Source organism: Phytophthora infestans, genomic scaffold (assembly GCF_000142945.1).
Source record: "Phytophthora infestans T30-4 supercont1.37 genomic scaffold, whole genome shotgun sequence".
Lineage (NCBI taxonomy): Eukaryota > Oomycota > Peronosporomycetes > Peronosporales > Peronosporaceae > Phytophthora > Phytophthora infestans.
This window is the reverse complement of record NW_003303722.1, coordinates 707,336-720,084: the sequence shown is the minus strand read 5'-3', so window position 1 is coordinate 720,084 and position 12,749 is coordinate 707,336. Positions and strand designations below refer to the sequence as shown.

Genomic DNA, 12,749 nt, shown 5'->3' with positions numbered 1-12,749 from the left:
CTGCATCAGCAGTAATGAAAGAAAGCAGCGCTAGAGCTGCATTGAGTCCGCGTTTGCTCGTTTTTCCCACGTTGCTTCCTGAAATCACTCGCTATCCGCCTGCACCTGAACCTGTGTACATGTACTGTAGCCCCTCATAAAAAAGCAGCAGCGAGATCCAAGTCCAGCCTCGCAGCAGCAACAAATATAACAAGACCAATGCTGATGACGCAAGTTGAACGGGTCGTGGCGATGAAACTTGCATTAAGCTAGAACCGAGCCACACGGGAAGAAAGGACCTCGGACAAGACCCTCCTCGATAGAAATCAAAGAGACGCTTAAGCCGACTTGCTCTTCTTGAGCTTCTCCATGAGCACCTTCTTAACGATCTTCTGCTCCTCAATCAGGAAAGCGCGGACGATACGCTGACGCACGCACAGAGCGCAACGCGAGCCGCCGTAGGCGCGCGACACAGTGCGCTGCGTCTTGCTCACGTTCTTGTTCTCCTTCGACTGCAGGTGCTTGATGCCCTTAAGCGTCTGCTTGCAGTCACCGCACTTGGGGCCAGCAGCACGCTTCTTGATGTACTGGGCGACAAGCTTGCCACCTGACGATTAGCAATATCACAACATGGAAGGTGTCAGTCGATCTGACAGTTCTAGAGAGAGGTCCGACGCTGTTCCTGTATCCGTTTGGCGCCCTGTATTGCTGTTTTATGACGTACCAGGGGTCTTGACAGCCTTGATGGCGTTAGACTTGGTCGCGTACGAGTGACGGCGGCGGTAGGTGATACGCACGTTCTTGACCATGGTGGATGCCTTTCGGTCTGGTTCCTATCTCCCGTTCTGATAGAATGAACGCACAGTTGGTGGGCGCGCTGCCCACCAAGGCCCAACGCCAGTCGTTTTACAGGTGAGTGGGCCACACTAAATTCCAGACAGCTGATATATTTTCTCGAATAGAATCAAGCAGGTACTGGTGTGCGGTTGGTGTGGTAGCTAAGCAGCTGCAAACTTAAGCAGCCTTGAGCGATTATGACAGGTTCTTAGAAGTGCGCACTTGGGCTAAATTTGGCTTTTTTTTATTGGTCAAAACTGTGCGACTGAAGCGGTAGGCGCTCGCACTTATTGGTACCGCGTATCCTCAATCTTAGCCAAAAAAGGATCCTGCTACTGCCACCGAAAGCCTCAAATAGGAGTGCGCACGCCTGGCGCTACCGACTTCAGCCTCTTGCTACCGACAGGCGACCTGGCTTTTGTCATTGGCCGCGTCTGAGCACAAGCTCAAGGAGATGGAGTTCGTGGCGCAGGCTCTCCAGAGCGGAGAGGATGACGACGAACCAAGCTGCAGTGATCGCGGCTAGCGTATGGTCCAGTGTCACGCTAGCGCTGTTTGCAGATAGTGGGTGGTACGAAGTGAGCTTCGTCGCGCATCTGCAGTAAAGCTACAGAAGCAGAAGCCTACACTCAAGCAGTACAGTACCTGGTTATTTCTACTTGTCGTAGCTCGGGCTCTATAGTGGCCATTTACGGGGCCTTTCAGGAAAATGAAGGCAGGATGATTGGGCTACAGGTCGAACGTGGGGACTGGGCATTATAACTTCGGGGGAAACTGATGAAGGCCGATAAAGCCTCGGCGGCGCGGCGGCGGAGACCAAAGTGGCTCAGGACGCAGAGATGTGCTACAACGACGAAGTATTCACGCCCCACATGAGCTGTACGCGAGATCGAGGCTCTCCATATGGCGTACGAACTGACCAGGTGAGGTGAGAAATTACGATGTTGAAGTTGCCGCACCGGCTCACGGATGCGCCAGCTCATATCATTTCAAAACCATGACGGAAGACTTCGGCTGGGCTGTTGCCGCGTCGACCGCCGCGGAATGGGAGCGTGTGGCAGCCTCGCAGACACCCACACCTATCGGAGCTGCTTCCCGTTACTTGAAAGCCCAGCCTCCGTGCGTTGGAGAAGGGCGTGCTTCCGTCCCTCCAGACTTTGAGTACAGATTTGTCAACGTTCCAGGCAACGGCAATTGTTTGTAACACGCAGTGTGGATGGCTGCGTGGTTGCATGGAGTCGTTAGCCCATTTGGTGTTAACCCCTTTTTCTCTGTTTTCGCTTTTCGAATCATGGTCGCCAAGGTTGTTGCGGGGCTAATGAAGCGGGGGGTGATTCCAACCCGCTGCGGGAGGATCCTGCGGTGGTGGCAAACGACGTCGCGACACCAGGGCAATATCGACGACATAGTGGCTTAGAATGTATTCTAGCGATGTCATACATGTTGAGAAGGACTATAGTTACGAGTAGCCCCGCTCAATTTCAGAAAGTTTTTCGGCGTGGATGAGATTGGTCCTCCCATCGCCATATACAACTGCCAGTTCGGCAACGAGTTTGCAATAGTTGAACCTTCGGCTCGCAACCATTATGGTGCGATTAGCGTGCTGGACGTACAGAAACTCCAAACGTTAGTCGAAACCTACCAAGCTCCGCAACAACAAGCGCTGTGCTGTCTCGACGACGAGACCCGGACAAAAGGAAAAGGACAAGTCAAGGGAAAAGGACAAGTCGAGGACAGGAGCAGGAACAATGCAAAGAAGAACAAGACTGAAAAAAGAAGAAGGAAGTCATCAGTGAAGAGAGTGAAGATCGGATCGTCGCGTTCAGGCTGAGGGCGTTGCTACGTCCACATCGAGACGAGGATCGCACCGTAGGTCTGAACAAGTTTGGGCTGTACCTGTTGCGACTTGGCGCTCTCACTAAGGGCGCGAGTCGGGATAACACTTTAGAACTCACCGAGCTTGGCAAATGGTTTAAGATTCCACTTGCCGAGATCCGTGAGTGGGAAGGGAGCTACGCTTGGAAATTTGGCTACACATCGTGAGTAGTAAATATTTTTTATGGGTCGTTAAAGGGCTGACAATATCTGTTGACCAGTTGACCTTTAAAAAAAGAGCAAATGGAGCTAAATCGATGCTCAAGAGATCAGGGTTTCCAATGCACGCTATAGACCTCATGCTGGGGTTCATAATCTGTGGATTTCCAAAAGACAAGCATGTGCTACTTCAGCTGGAGCATGCTTTGAGAAATGATTTCTCAGGCGCCAAAATACGAATGCGTTTTCACGCTGAAGGGCACGGGCCCGAATTGCTGGCTGTTGATGAAGACCTCGACGATGATGGGAGGCCGAGGAGGACTCGAATGATTATGACAACGTGGACAGTGACAGCAGCGATGAGGAGAAGCATATACTTACGATTTCAGATATAATCGCGGAGAAGATCGCTCAAGAACGGATGCAGACTTTTTCTGACGTCGTTGATAAGGTCGCCGAGGAGCTCGCTCAAAAGCGATCCAAGCCTTTTGCAGGAGATCGGACAACCCTCTCAGACAAGTTTGAATTTCTGCGCAGCTTCGAGGGCGATGACAAGCTTTTCGACATCGTTCAAGCTTTTGCATCGAAAGAAGAGAGAAGACGAAGGGTGATTGCTGCAGCGAAACGAAGGAGGTCCAAGCTTATTGAAAAGCGAAACAAGAAAAGAGTGAGCGCGATTAAAAAAAAAGTGAGTGCTGCTGAACGGGTTGAGAAGGCCAGGCTCCGCGCTCAAAGAAATCGAGACAGGAAGAAGTTAGAGAACGTAGAAACTGGACTGAAAAAACAGCAAACGAGAATGTGATCGCTATAAGACAAATCTTTCGATCACATTCTCTGACGTGACGAAGCACATCCAAAGCGCACGACACGTTTGTGGCCGCAACAGACGAGATGTTTAATACTACTATACTACGTAGTAGTACTTTAACAACTGATATCACGAGGGAGCAAACTGGAGAAATGTACCCAGATGAAAAAAACTGTAGCATTCCCAAAGAAAGCGTTGACAAAACATTAAGGACGAGCTCTACCGGTACTTACGCCTCGTGCGCAGCGGTATAGTTGTAGTATACGGTGTTCTCATAGGTAGCCGAGCAGAATGGGAACTCAGCGTCGTTCTCCGTCGGTGCGAACAGGGCCTTGCCGGTCGTGTACGTGACGTAGCAGCCGAGAACAAAGCACACGATAGTCACCATGATTGCCGGGATCTTCTCGTACATGGGTAAGCGTCTCCAGGCCTTGATGAGATAGAAAACGATCGGCAGCAGGATGCAGTTCGTCGTGATACACGACGCACCCACGAAGTCGGCAAAGTCAGAGAAGTGATCTTTGAAAACGATCGCCAAGACCACGAGGATGACGATGATGATGACGCGGAGCGCGACGTACTTGATCGTGTTGAGACCGCCACGGTACTCAGCCATCTCCGCCTCGACATCGCCCTTGTGCTCGTTCTCGGCGTCAGCAACAGACACGTACGACATCTTGGAGCTGCGTCGAGGTTCTTCTTGAGTGATATTCGGTGTTACAACTTCAACGTAGCTGATGGGGTTCTCGAGATCGCTCTCCTTCTTCTTGTGCATACCCAGGAAAATACGCTCAGCAAGGTAGAAGGCCGGGTTCGCAATGACGGAGAAAGCGATGGTAATGTGAAGCTGCATGAAGAGGTAGGCCAACACGACGATGCCCCATCGAGGAGCGAAGCCCAAGTTAGTCATTCCAGTCTCGGGGTCTGGGTAGATGGTAAATAATAGATTACCAGAGATCTGGCACCCCACCGCTGAGTACGCAGTGCTCGCCAGAACCAGGAACAGGCACGAAATTATCCCAACCGTGACACCCACGACGCGGGGCATACGGGTTGGGTCACTGTGCTGGCGTTGCAGGTCCGGGATGACGATACCGGCACCGTAGGCAAGAGACAGGTTGCCAAAGACACCTGCTACTTGCGAGAACTTGAGCTCCGGGAACGGAACACTCGGGTGGCCGCGCATGCCGTGCATGACGACGCCGACACCGATGACATCAGCGATGATAGTGCCCAAGCAGCCTGCGAACGCAGCACCCGATCCCTCTTTCAGCGTCGGGACGAGACACACTGGAAGTACCGTCAGTGCCATTAGAATGGTCCAAGTAGATTGCTCAAAGGCGTCCGGGAAGAGACCGTCGAGCAGTGAGCCCCCGAGCACGAGGAACACGCACGGGATCAAAAGGCACGAACCCATTTGGGAGATGATGCAGAGCCAACGACCCCACTGACCCATTGCCCATTCTCCGAGGTCACCGAAAGTCTTGACAGACGTGGGGGCGAGCAGAATGACCTTGGACATGGCGACGGACGAGTAGATGTTGGCGAAGGCCATGAAGGCCATGGCTACAACAGCGATGGTTGGTCCAGCGCGGGCGAAGTTGCCAGGCATACCAAGCGTTCCAATGCCGTAGATGCAGCAGAAGAGGTTGAAGGACGTCTTGGCGTCCTCGGCGGTGAAGAACGGCTTTTTGGCCATGGTTGAGGGGCTTGGAAGATTGAGACTTGAGCGCCAGGAGATCAATTGTAAAATGAGCCCTAAGGAGGTCACAGCGCGAGTGATGCTAACCTCCGAGCATGATGACAGTCCCGACGTGGAGAGTGACCTGCTCCGGTAATTGGGCTTACCACGGTGGGAGCTCTGACAAAATCACCATGCGGTGGCCGTGTTGCAAATCAGTGAGGAGTCGGTTTGGGAAGGTTTCACCTCAGGTGCACACCTGGTTTCCAGGTCCTGGATCTGGATCTGCTGATAGAGGTGCTTGAACTGGCGCGTATCCAACCGTAAATGCGCTCGTAATACATGTACGAGTCGTACATGTACTTAAGTATGGCGTACTGCACGGCTTCCCTAATGGTTGCGCTGGACAAGATACATGTAACATGTACTGCATGAAGCTACAGTTAGAGTTGTCAAGTGAAATGTACAGCATCATTCAATTGGAACGTTATTTTTATTTTTAGTGTCCGCTCTCAGCTCATCAAAAGCAACATCGCCTTTGATCCGCATCTCTGCGGGGTAATTTCAGCAGCTGCAGCACACATCGGCAGAAGAGTTCAACGGGCTCCAATTGCCGTGAGGTAACTTACCACTGGTAAGTATCCAATACGGATAGCTTGATCAGGTCGACGATATTAAAGCGACAGAACTACTTTTCAAGCTCAGCCGTTTTCGACATAGAGATCCCATGTGACTACAGTATCCTCACCCCGACTCACATGCAAGTCTGACTTCGCGATACATGTATACGGTTTCTGTGCATCTCCCAAATTAGGGAGAGTGCAGCCTTTGCGTCAAGGTCGATTGCAACCGGATACTTTCAGAGCGCGATTAATTCTTTTTAATCCCGCCAACTTCAACTTGCTAAGACTCAGTATTTTGTAGCTCAGATGGCCACCGCACGCTGCAACGCAGTATATCTTGCGTGTTCCGCGTTGGTGACCGTTAAAGCTCTTCCATTGAAGCTTGTTGGTGACCGTACATGTCGCCGAGCAAGTGCCAAGTGAACGTGTGCGTTCCACCGACACGCTGAATCGAGCTTTGCGTTCCTTGCCAACTTTATCACCGTCGCATGCTCGAGATCCGTGTTTGCCTTCTCTTCGGATCCGAGTCACACACTGAGTAGGCAGAGTCAATAGACTTTGAAGCCGAATCAGAGGGAGAAGAAGTGGTCGATGCAATGGTACACTGTATTACCAATGGTAAGGGTACCAATGCGATTCCGCCGTTGGAAAGTCGCCTTGATCGCCTCGTTTAGAGGACGATGCGGATCTTTACAAAAACGGTTCTGCAGGTGATAATACGTAAGTGTTTGTCTTGTACCTTTTCGGCAAGTCCCTGGCAAATTCTGCATCGCTATCTCGAGAAGCCTGAGCCAACCCCGCAAGCTGTGTGATGGGGTTGCCTTCGTCGCTACTACGATGTCGGTACCAGCCCACGATGGCCGGGTCGTCGTCATTCATGAACCACCCGTTACACCCGACTGACACACGCGAGCGATTTCTTGTGTTTTTCAAGGTGCTTGGTGGGGTAAAGTCGCTCACGAACGCCGATGGTGGTGTGCTAGGAGTATAAGACGGGTATCCAGAAGACACCGATGGTGCTTTACGTTTGAGCCCCATCGCGCTATTGCCGCTAAGTGCGAGCTTTAAACTCCTCCGTCCATGTCGAGATCGTAGCTGAAGGGTTGTAGGAGCCGTACGCGTGAGTTCAAGGCCGAGAGGTGGCGGGCAGGCTACTGGGCTGGTACACGTAAAGCCGAATCCACTATCAAAACCGGTAGCTTGGGCACCTCCCGAACGTGTATCAATATAGTGTTTCTCATTGCGAGTCGTGGCGTTGGGGTCGATTGCATCGTGCTCGATGCTGCATCCACAGAATAGACCAAATCTTGGTCCGTCGTGGTTCTGATGTGACATTAGGAACTGGTGACGACGTTTGCCAGCATTCGCTTGAGGTGTGTTGGGCCTCCTTCGTGCTTTGCTGCTACCTCTCCGGCTTCGTGTATTGACCTTATTTTCTCTCCATGTGGAATCCCGACCGTTGGAATTGAGGCATTTCAGTTGAGATTTTGATCCGGATTCTGTAGAGCTCTTGCGACTGCCACTTGGAAGCGCGCCTGTGTCTGCGAAACCTCGTTTGCTACTAATTTGAGCAATCGAACGTCGCCCGATGAGGTTTTTGATACTGCGCTCTTCACCCGTGCCAGCAAAGCTGCGAGGGGTTGCTGCTCTAACCGGTCGACGTTGTCGTCCAATTCGACGGACATAGGCCAACGCTCGGTATCGGAGTTTTACATGACTAGGTCGTGACTCCGTATCCGTCATTCGCTGGGCTTTGCCTTACACTGGCCCTGTCGCGTTTGAGATGCTTTCGATCGGCTGAGTAAGAGCGGAAATGAAGTGTCTGAACGTCCTTTGGTCTCTTCTTGACTTTGGAAGATCGGTCCAGCTAGGAGATCGCACTTGTCTTGGTTGCCCTCGAAATTATAGTCACAATTCGTTCGTCCTTCCTCCTCGTGTTTTGTCGTCTACATGAACGCTACTCACACATATTGGCCTTTCTTGTAGAATTTCACGAAGTGTTCGTTAGTGATCAGTAACTGACAACAAGAAGAAATCAACATAGTCCCTCTTTTTAAATTATTCCTTGAAATTCTGAAATGAAAATAATTACAAGAAAAAGCAACAAAGCGATTTATTTTCATTTACGGATAATGCCAATTTGTAAACGGTACACAATTCCGGTATTATACCTTCAGCTACCAAAAGGAACTCAAATTGAACCGGTGCACTCATTCTAGTCCTACACAGACTCTTCGCTGTCCAAATCGTAAACTCATCGAAACAGTCCTCACTGAGGGCACCTCCGCTGTCGCTCACGTCATCAGCATTTTCTATAATGCGCTCCTTCCACTTTGAGCAAAAGAGCTCGCCGTAAACGTTGTGTCGCGCCACATGCCAATCTCCAAATCTTGGAGAAACCCAGCTGCTACCACCGAGCGCTCAACGACGTCATCTGGAACATCGCGCCAAGCGACGTTCACCCACTTCGCCACGATGGTGGCTTTGGATTTCCTCCGCGAGTGAAGAGCACAGTGTGGTGTAGTAGAACACACAAATATCGTCAGATGTGGATTCCTTACACAAACCACAACGAATCGCCGAGTTAGGTCGGCGGTTGGTATGGCCTGCGCAGAGGGTGGTCCCCTCGCGGTCCGGCCCTTCCGGGACAGACGAGTGGCTCGCTTCCACCCGGTTTCGAATAACCAAGTCAGATCACTTCCGAGGCTCCGCCGAGTTTGGTTCGGCTGAGCTCGTTCACAACCCTGTGCCCTCCACCAAAGGATGGACGACGGCGCGCGAGCGCTTTTACAGGTCACCGAGCGCAGAGGCAGCTCAGCTAGAAGTGTTACGGCACCCGGGCTATCCGACGTACCGGCCTGCTGAGTATGCGGGACTTTCTTTCGCGCGTAGCGAGACTTTGTCCTACCCGGACCGACCTAATCTCTTAGCGCTACCAGTCAATACCCTACAAGCTATGCCTCTCGAGTATTGACGGCAGGCATAATCCAGCCCTATGCAGGGACTTACCGGAAAAGTGTACACGTGTCTTGGACTAGGAAAATTCTGCTCTGTTATCTTCTGGGAGCCCTTTCGGCTTCCCCTATTTAATCCTATGCTTCTCATACAAATATCTAATGAGATGTAGTCGTTTCGGATCTCTACCGACCCTTCAGCTGAGTTCCGGCGACCGTTGAGCTCAGCGGCTATCCGAATAGCATATCCGGACAGATCGCCGAGTACTTACCGTGATCCTTTGTTCCTAAGCTCTGGGTTATCAGACCGAGCCGATTCTTGATCGAAAGTAGGTTGGCGTATGGTCGAATCTGGAAATCCCTACACCACAACTGCCCCGGTTATGATACGAGCCGAGCTGGTGAGTGTCTTAATCCTTCATTTGGTTCTGCCACCATTGGTCCGTACTCGGCTGATGACGTCTTGCGGCTCTCCACCACCTTCTTCGGTACGTTCGTTGCTTCCACTGTCACTCACTTGCAGCTCCTTACTCCTCGCATGCTACTCCAGCACAACTCGCGGCGCCACCATTCTCCTCCAACTCCTCGTTGAGGTGAAGGCGCGCCAGCTGAGTCGATTCCTGCATACGCTCAGGGTGCTCCACCGCGGGCGAATCGTCAAGGTATTCCCATCTTCGCTGGGTCTTCAATCGGTGAGCTCGGCTCGGATGACGAGAGTGCGTCTGATGACGACTCGGCGGACGACGGGTTGGGTTCTCCCAATCTCCGAGGCGCGTCTCCGAGTATGTCTCTGTTCGGCACTACACCCCCCCCGTGGAACGGATCCGCCTCAACCCACTTCAGCCGAGTCGGGTTCTGAGGCACCGGTTCTTCTTCCACCTGGTTCGGCGTCAGTCTCTTTGGCTAGCTTGGCGATGATACTTCTTGTCACGGCTGCGGATGTTGCATCTCCTTCCGCAGTTTCCCAAGGGGCGACGTCTGCTACGACGCCACGCCTCCAGTCGTCGAGTCCGCTGAGCTCTTCCCAGTTGTCTCCGTCGGGTTCAACTCACTTGGAGTCCGGATCGCCAACTTTTTTATTTTCTTATTTTGACTGGGCGTCCCGTAGGTATCGTTCAGGACTTCATTTCGTAACTATTCAGTATATATTTCGACACAGTAGCATTCCATCTCAACTCGGCCTGTGTCGTCCGCTGAGTTGGTGTAACATTTGGTGCAATAGCTGTTAATCCTCATCTGCAACTTGCACCATTTGCAGACGATTTTCACGCTTTTTCTGTCGTAGATAGTCAAACAGGAGACCTCCACATGACAAATTCGACAGTGGTTCCCAAGTAGGCTCATCGTAGCCGACCCACTTAACTTTAAACTTCCGTTGTGATCGTGACGTACTCGTGGATAATGGTAGCTCATCATCGAGAATTGCTTCGACTTCATACTGGTTCGTACTTGTGTCTGGCTCCCAGCTGTCCTCAGGCAGTAATTCTTCGTCAAAGTCAAATCGCTGACTTTCTTCGAGGTCGGCGATTAGCCTCGTCTTTGGTCTTCCGCCGAGTTCGGTGACTGCCTTCAGCCGTGATACATGGACCACTGGGTAGAACCTATATCCACTCTTGTCGGGTAACTCCAATTCATAGGCGAATTCTTCCACCTTCTTCTTCACCCTGAATGGTCCATGCCATCGGTGGGCTAACTTCTTGGTCAGGCCCGACTTGACTCGTTCCATATACAACCAGACTTGATCTCCTTCCTTGAACAAGGATTTGGTGGATTCATCGCCTGGTTCTGCAACCCCATCTTTGTCCTCTGCTATGTTGGGAATGGATCTTTTCTCCTTCTTGCTCAACGCTTCGTTGTGCTCTCGAGCTCGTCGTGCTTTCTCTCGCACTTGGAACTCAGCTGCTAATCGAAGGGCAACTTCTCGTTGTCTGTTCGCTTCTCGGCGCCATTCGACTGCGTCCGTCGAGTTGACTGGGCGTCCCTGTCCTCGTCGTATTGAACTTGTCATAGCCTTGAGTGTAGACTTAGCGTCCCAACCATGTACCAGATAGAAAGGGGTTTCTCGCCGAGTCGAATCTCTTGAGTTGTTGATAGCGTGTACCATCTTCTCGGCGATGTCATCCCAGTCGGCTTGAAGTGGGTCTCCCACGTAGACCCGTATAGTCTGAACCATTGTCTTGACTGACCTCTCTTGTTGACCGTTAGCTTGTGGTCGGTAACTCAGCGTAGCTCTTGATCTCGACTGCATCATCTCGGAGAACGTTTGGAATACTTCACTCATAACCTTGGATCTCGGTCGTGCCGTATCAGAGACGGGCGCCCCGAACTGCCTGAAGACGCATTCTTCAAATTCCTTGGCTACTTCGAGTGCCCCGGTGTCATTCATAGCCTTAGCGATAACGAATCTCGTGAAGTTGGTCCTGGGAACAGCCAGCAGTGCCGGTATTGCGCCGCTGAGTTCGAGGAAGGGAAATCACGAAATCCATTGACACGACTTGGGATGGATGGGCTGACACCACATTTTCCGGGCGAGTAACCTCTCAGCTGTGGGCTTGCTCCTTACTGGAATAGCAGTCCTCGCAGGCCCTAACATGTTTCACCACGTCGGCGTACAGACCAATCCAGTAGTAGTCGGCCTTGACTCGGTGATAAGTTCTGACGATGCCTTGATGCCCTCCTTCGATCGAGTTGTGACAGTTATGAAGTATCTCGTCGACCATAGTTGACGGAATCACCAATCTCAATGAGAGGTTCGGTTCGCCGAGTTCGCCCAGTCGGCGAGCTTCATCTCGGCGGTATAACAGGCCGTCTTCGCTGAGTACAAAGACTTCTGCGACTTTGCCGGCATTCTGAGCTCGACGGTGTGTAAGGTCCTCAAGTTCACCTCTCAGGTACGCCTTCAGATCGGCCCACCTGAGTTCTTCATCTTGTGCCTTCGCGATTCGTCGTCTCCGCTTAGTCAGTACTGTCACTGGACCAATGTCGGTGGTATTCTGAGCTGTCTGGGCTGACTCCATCTGCGACCTTGTTTCGACATTCGGGGTCGTGTGGTTAGTCCGCCGAGTCGACGCCCTGCTGACTTGTTCGAATTCATCTCCAGTGCTTTCAAACGCCGATTCTCCAGGATTTGTTGATAAGGCTTCGTGATCCTGACTTCCTCCTCTTGCTCTAGCCGAGTCTTCATCCAGCTCGTCCTCAAAGTGAACTCAGCGTACTCGGCTACGAGTGACTGCCGTGACAATCGGGGTTTCCGCTGGGTTGTCTGTGGCGTACAGTTCTTCGGCTACTCGGTTAATCATTCTCAGTTCTGCTTCCCTATCCGTCCCGAGAATTACTCGTCCAGCTTTAGCTTCAAGTGCTTCTGTAGGGAGAGAATCAGCCGCTGCGTTATAGTGTCGCGCTATGTATCGATACCGGACCGAGTTGAGTTGCTTCGTGAGATCCTTGTGTCGAGCTAGCTCCACTTGCAACGTTTCCTTCTTGCATGCTATCACCCCCATAGATTGCTGGATTGCAAGCCGGGAGTCACCCACGATAATCAGATCGGTTATCCCTCGGTCAATCGCCGCCAAGACTCCATTGTTCATGCCGGTGTACTCGGCGATGTTGACTGTGGTGGACGACAGGTACGCACTCGCAGCGATCTCAATGTCTTATATACGCACGCACCACAGTATCCACGAACATCTTCCATGTGGTGCGTTTTTAGCTATCTTTGTTGAATAATCAAATGCCAGCCTATAACCCCCAAATTCGAAAGGGACAACAAGGTATAGCGAGCTCATTTTGGGCCGCATTAGAAAGAAGAGGATAAGGAACGTGTAAAAAGTTTT

The 12,749-nt window shown here is 51.7% G+C and overlaps 3 protein-coding genes across 3 annotated transcripts; all 3 read right to left on the bottom strand.

Moving 5' to 3' along the window:
- Positions 1 to 176: 176 nt before the first annotated feature.
- Positions 177 to 823, bottom strand: PITG_15407 (ribosomal protein L34; the record flags this gene model as incomplete). The annotated part of the gene is made up of 2 exons (XM_002898318.1): positions 177 to 586; positions 704 to 823. The coding sequence occupies 2 exons, from the start codon at positions 786 to 788 to the stop codon at positions 318 to 320; spliced, it is 354 nt and encodes a 117-aa protein (XP_002898364.1).
- Positions 824 to 3,887: 3,064 nt separating this feature from the next.
- Positions 3,888 to 5,357, bottom strand: PITG_15406 (Amino Acid/Auxin Permease (AAAP) Family; the record flags this gene model as incomplete). The annotated part of the gene is made up of 1 exon (XM_002898317.1): positions 3,888 to 5,357. The coding sequence occupies one exon, from the start codon at positions 5,355 to 5,357 to the stop codon at positions 3,888 to 3,890; it is 1,470 nt and encodes a 489-aa protein (XP_002898363.1).
- An 815-nt stretch (positions 5,358 to 6,172) lies between these two features.
- Positions 6,173 to 7,705, bottom strand: PITG_15405 (uncharacterized protein; the record flags this gene model as incomplete). The annotated part of the gene is made up of 2 exons (XM_002898316.1): positions 6,173 to 6,476; positions 6,702 to 7,705. 2 exons carry the CDS (start codon positions 7,703 to 7,705, stop codon positions 6,173 to 6,175), a joined length of 1,308 nt encoding a protein of 435 aa, XP_002898362.1.
- Positions 7,706 to 12,749: the final 5,044 nt, after the last annotated feature.